Source organism: Mandrillus leucophaeus, unplaced genomic scaffold (assembly GCF_000951045.1).
Source record: "Mandrillus leucophaeus isolate KB7577 unplaced genomic scaffold, Mleu.le_1.0 Scaffold495, whole genome shotgun sequence".
In the NCBI taxonomy this organism is placed as follows: Eukaryota; Metazoa; Chordata; class Mammalia; order Primates; family Cercopithecidae; genus Mandrillus; species Mandrillus leucophaeus.
In genome coordinates this window covers 441356-447311 of record NW_012105309.1, presented here as the reverse complement: position 1 = coordinate 447311, position 5956 = coordinate 441356, and the positions used below count along the sequence as shown (strand labels likewise).

At 45.9% G+C, this 5956-nt stretch overlaps 1 protein-coding gene across 1 annotated transcript; it reads right to left on the bottom strand.

Annotated features, from left to right (window-relative positions):
• Nucleotides 1-296: 296 nt before the first annotated feature.
• On the bottom strand, nucleotides 297-1211 carry LOC105550698 (theta defensin subunit D). Its single transcript, XM_011995682.1, has 2 exons — nucleotides 1037-1211; nucleotides 297-352 (listed from the first exon to the last, which is right to left on the bottom strand). Exons 1-2 carry the CDS (start codon nucleotides 1209-1211, stop codon nucleotides 297-299), a joined length of 231 nt encoding a protein of 76 aa, XP_011851072.1.
• Between the last annotated feature and the right edge of the window lie 4745 nt (nucleotides 1212-5956).

Sequence of the window (5956 nt, the reverse complement as noted above, 5' to 3'; positions counted from 1 at the left end):
TTGAAATTCCTAGAATTTGGAATTTTGTTTTGTTTAAAACTTATGATTCTGGTAGATGCATCCCAAGTGTCTTCAGATGCAAAGACACATCAAATATGAGAGATGTAAAGACAGAAATCTTGCGAGAACGTATTTATTTGGGATGAGAAAAGGAAATTGAGGACAAGGTACAGGAGTAACAAGAATTTCTTTCAACTCTCAAAGTAACTTCTGAGCGTATTTTTCTTGATTCTGGAAGCTCAGCGGCAACAGATCCGACAGAGTCAACCACGAAAAGCGCAGGACCCCAAACGCCTTTATAACAGTTGGCAAACTCCTTGTCTGCAAATGCACCTCAAGCCTTTCGCTGACTCTGGGGACACAGAGAAAGCATCATAAATGGATCAGAAGGTCAGCAGTGAGTGACAAAGGGAATCCTGGAGAAGTCATGTGCTAGCTAATGAGGGATGTCGGCTGCAATCGGGCCGGTAGCATGAACAACCTCAGTCAATAGGAATAAATACACAGAGCAGTGCTGGTCACACAGGATTTGAGACTTATTCTCATTTGCTCTCATTTTTATGCCTCTACCCCATCACACACACACACCTGAACACTCTCTTAGGCTTATCTCTACTCTTAGAAACGGTTGTATAGATACAGTCAAATATTCTCCGTGTAATGAAGATGACTTGTTTGAATCAAGAAAGAACATCAGACTGTCTCTTCATGTCTTAAACCTACTGAATTTCACAGACATATGTTGATTTCAAGTTTTATTTTTTATTTTTATTGATTCTCTAAAGTGAAAGGATTATTAAGGAAGTAAAGGAATAAAAGAATGGTTACTCTCCAGGCAGAGCTACCTCAAGTCTTTATAGACAGAAAACCTGTTAGACTTCTTTGGCTTTCTATTCGATTTATAGATGAGAAAACCAAGACCCAGAGATGCTAAATGAAGCCATCTAGGTGACATGGACCACTGAGACTCGATTCCCGACTCTGTCTCCCATCCATCCCTCTAGACCCTGCAGCTCTGCATGCCGGCCTGTCTCACCTGAAAGCGGAAGAGCGGCGTTTTCAGGCCGTGTAAAGGAATGAGCCATTCCCTGATCATCTGCTCCAGGCTGCTGCTGGGCGGCAGCTTCATCAGCTCTTGCCTGGCGTGCCTCTGCCTGAGCCTGCAGGGCCACCAGGAGAAGCATGGCGGTGAGGAGGGCAAAGGTCCTCATGGCTGGAGTGACCTGGAAGAGGCAGAGCGGGAGCGGACAAGTCGGGAGAGAGGAGTTAGCCTGGATTTCTATGTCTGCAGAGAGAAGGCTCAGAGACAGGAAACCTTGAACCTTCTCAGCGAGAGGAGGTGTGCATTTCGTTGGAGATTGTGTGGGATCCCATTGGTCTCAATGTCCATGTTTTCTTCTTTTGCTCTCCCAGCTTTCACTCTAGTTTGAATCTCTATGTTTAGTGTCTGTGCTGGTGGAGAGGATGGTGAAGATGAGGAACCTGGCATCTTTCTCTTGTTTCTTACTTCATTACATATTTACTTTTTACTGTTCTACCAAAGGATAACAGCAGTGCTTTGTTCAGTAAGTTCAGGATACAAATGTCTCCTTTCCTTCAGATGGCCCCACTACTCTCTATAGGTCTACACTCTGGCAGCAGGCATGAATTTCCTGTCAAGTGAAGAGTGATTTGTTGCAGGCATCATAGGCATGATCACTCTCATGAAGGCATGAGGTGTGTAGCCTCCTGTAGGGGCCAGTGTGAAGAGGACAATGACCCTATCATGCGATAGGTGAAATGAACACAGTGATATCAAGGTCAAAATTTCATCTACACTGAAAAATTCATTTCCAGCTCTATAGAGATGTGAATAAGAATGAAAAATGGTATATATCTACTGTACTCCACCTTAGGATTTGATGTTTGTATACATGTGGTCCTTTATCATATACTATATACACAAACCAACTCAAAATGGATTGAAGACTCAAACATAGTCCTGAAACCGTAAAACGACGAGAGGAACATATGAAGATAACGCTTTGACATTGATGTTGGTAATGATATCTTTGCTATGACACCAAAGACACAGGCAATAAACGGGAAAAGAGACAAGTGGGGCTGCACTGACCTCTAAAGCAAATGCACGTCAAAAAACAAACCAACAAATAAATAATCAACTGAGTGAAAAAGCAACTCAGAAAATGAAAGACAATAGTTGCAAACCCTATGTGGTAGAAGGGTGAACATCTAAATGCATAAGGCAATCAAACAACTCAGTAGCAAATAAGAAATAACCTGATTGAAAAACAGGCCGAGGAGCAGGATCGGCTTCTCTCCAAATAAAAGGGTGTTTTAAGGAGCTGTTGTTGTCTCTGTTGGATGTGTCAAGTAGGACACGTGTAATTAGAAGGAAATTTCTTGAGTTTCTCTATTAATTGAGCTGGTAGCCAATGCTCCCAGCAGCCCCCAGAGGTTCAGAGAGAAATGCACAGCAGGGGATTCACCCACTAGGTCCCTCTGGGGTGGCCTGGGAGTCACAGGTCAGATTGAGGGCACAGCTTCAGTGTTCAAACCTCGACAGGAAAGTTTAAGTTTTGTGTTACTTACAGATCTTCAAGTTAGGCAGAGTGAAGAGAGAGGGCAGACAGCAGTCCTCTGTCCCGGGTCTCCTGTAGCAAGAGCAGCCGTGCACAAACAGCAGAGGACTTCCCTATTTAAGAGTCATTTGGGATCAGGTGTCCTAATATCCTGGGTTACTTTCCGTTGGGTATATTAAATAACTCTTTTGGTAAGGGCAGTTGAGAAATTTGGTGGGAAGCTGGGGTTCGGACAGGAGTCTAGGGAGGGTCCCCTCATCTGCCTTGGTCAGCCCTGGCCAGGCCCAGGCAGCAACCAACGATGGATTCTCCATGACTCCTAGGATAATGAACCCCGAGGTGCCTGTGCTGGTGGCTGAGGCTGAGCCCGCTGCAGCAGGGGAATATTTAAAGTCCCCAGGAGAGCCTGGCCGGCATCTCACAGGATACACTTTGTTAGAGAGGCAAGAACACAATCACTATTCACAGGAGAGGATGAGGAATCTTGCCCCGAACCAGCCTCCCCAGTACCTGAGTTCTCACCATTACAACACATCAAAGCCGATGGCTGGGCTGGGATGTTGCAGACCACCTGGGGGAGACTGAATCCCACCTCAGCTTTTGTTTCCAGGCAGGGCAGGTTCTGTTGGGTTCGTTAAGGATATGCACACAGCATGTGGTTCCCTGGAGCGGACAGTTGCCTCATTGCTTGGGCAATGGACAGTTTAAGGCTAAACGAATGTCTAGGACCATTGTAGCCGGGGACTCCTGAGTTTGCTGCTTGAGACCTAATGTCTCTTGGAAATCTCTCAGTGAGGTGGTCAAGGTGGCAGCGAGATTGGTGTTAGCTTGGATCACCTGGTGCTGTGTGCTCAAATACCTTATTCCATAGCCGATTCTGGGCAGGCTTAAGAGTCTCCATACACACAGTGTGAGTGGGATGATCACTGGTCGCTTGAGACATGCAGAATTGAGCTCCTGTGGTTCTTCCTGTGTTATTTGAGGAGAATTCCTAGGAAGACTAGAGCACATTTTACGATGTACCAATATCCACTCTCCTCCTCCTTCTCCTAGTGAGGTAGATGGGATAAGGTTTCTGAAAATGAGAAAAGAATGCAGTCACTCCTGAGGCAACAAATACCTATGGTGAGGCTGCTGAACCCAGTGTGCAGGCCGGGCAGCCCCTGCCGCCATGGGAAGGTCGTGCACAGCGCTGGTCCCACAGGCTGGGTGCTCAGCGCCTCCCCTCCAGCTCTGTGTGAAGGCAGCAGGCACTGGGCTGTGGAGGACTGGGGGCAGTGGAGTGAGAGCTGAAGCGTATCCCTCAACTTTAAGTAAGGAGGAGGCGTCTCAAGCCTTGCTGGGGTGGTCGCTGTGGCAGAGCAGTGGGGTCAGCTGTCCCTCTGAGGAACAGTGAGTTCCTGATGAGTGGAGGCCCAGGAACTTCAGCACTGGAGGAAGTCAGCACCAGTCTTATCGCAGCATAAGAAGAAATTTGGGCTATTTGGGGAAACTTAAGGCTTGGTGATGGTTTTAGGTTCCAGGGCATTAGTAGGTGCCTGTAGGGTCACAATGATGAGGTTATGGGGACAAAATATGAAGGGGTGTGTATGAGCGAGAGGAAGATCTCCAGGTTCTGGATATGCCCCGTATCCTACGGAAGTGAAACCTGGACCTGCTTCCTGCACACAGAACACACTCCAGTCCACAGGCATTTCCCCAGCACTGCATGAGTGTTATGACTGGAGAGCTGTTAGATTCGGGCATGGGATTCTGACACACAGGTCTCCCAAGTGTGCAGTTTTTGCAAAGCTTGTAGGGCAGCCTTCCAATCTTACTGAGGCTCTATGGGTTCCTTGCACCATAAGGTAATGGGATTATACTGAAAGCAAATGGTGATCTCAGCAAAATTCTACTGTAATGAGGTCATTTTTGGGGTAATCATCAAAGCTTGCGTTCAGGGAAACAGCAAGGCAAGGGTTAGGGTAATGGACATGAGCCAGCGCCATGTCCTGGAGATGTCGAGGTCCATACCTGTAGCAGTAAGGAGAGGCTGGTTGGTGGTGATCTCGTGGGCAAAGTGATTTTCCTCTACAGGGAACTTAAACAAATAAGTAAGTAACAAAGAAATGACCCTTTTAAAATGTGTTCCAGGGACTGAACAGATACTTCTCAAAAATAGACATACAGGAGGCCAAGAAACATGATATTCATAAAATGGAATGAGTACTTTTCAGCTCTTTCCTTCTAGGTTTGCTTGTAAGCCGAGTTTAGAAAATCAGCACAGTAACAGCAAAGGATACCTATTTCATTTATTATACAGGTAAAAATTCACCAAGATTTTTGAAAATGTGAAGGAAGCGCTTACTGAAGACTGTTGAAATGTGAGTCAGAACGTTGTAATAGGGAGAGCCGTTGGCCTCAAGTTCCCTGAAGACAAAGCCAGGGAAGGTTGAGCCCTGGGAGAGCTAGCGGAAATGCACTGGAGGTTGGTATTGGGAGTCTTGCAGTGTGATTGGGCCATCGGAGTTTGCTAGTTTGTGCTTACTGGAGTTAAGCTCCTACCTACCTACAGAGACAGGGCTGCTGTCCCCTTGAGTAATTACATTTAAAGGGATGAGGTATCTGTCTTATTCCTTATTTCCTTGTCCTGCCACATGAATGGCTTATTTCAGGTAGAAAAGGTCTTGTATGTCATTAGTAATCCTAGAGTGTACGTGCATCACAGTAAACAGTGTTGTGTCTCATCTGAGGCAGAGCAAGTGGCCCTGGTTGTTTGGAGACCCTCACTCCTCTCCCTCAATTCTCTGTCCTAGATTTTGCAGCTATCATCGCCCACCCTAGACTGCAGGAGCAGAAGCCACATGTGGTGCTCCCAGTGTGCCTTTATCCAACAGAGGAGCAGGGAGGCTCCGTCCTTGTCTGGCCCTTTCCCTTGGGTTGACGGAGACTTCTCAGCACATCAGCCTGAATTCTCCTCCAACCTTCTGTCTGGCAACATCCATTCCTCTAAATTCAGTGGAGGTCGACCCTCATCCTGTGTAGCTCTTGCCCTGATACCATTCTGTCCACCAAATATTTTACTCTGCTTCTTCTTTTAATCTCTCCATGTTTTAAAAGTATTCATGTTGTACTTGAAGATTCACATGAAATCTTTCTGCCATCTCTAGACAGAATGGCCTCTTTCTTCTAAAGTCCTAAAGCTTCATGATGCCAAATCGTACCCATGATGATTTTTCATCTTTCAGCCTTGAATGTTTTTATTTATTTTGTTTTTAAAGGTGTGCTGTCATAGGGTCTAGAAACATGGACTGCTCTACCTGTGTTGAATTTAGCTTTTTCCTACAGAATTTAGTAATAACAATTAATTAATAATTTTGTATTGTGATATGCTA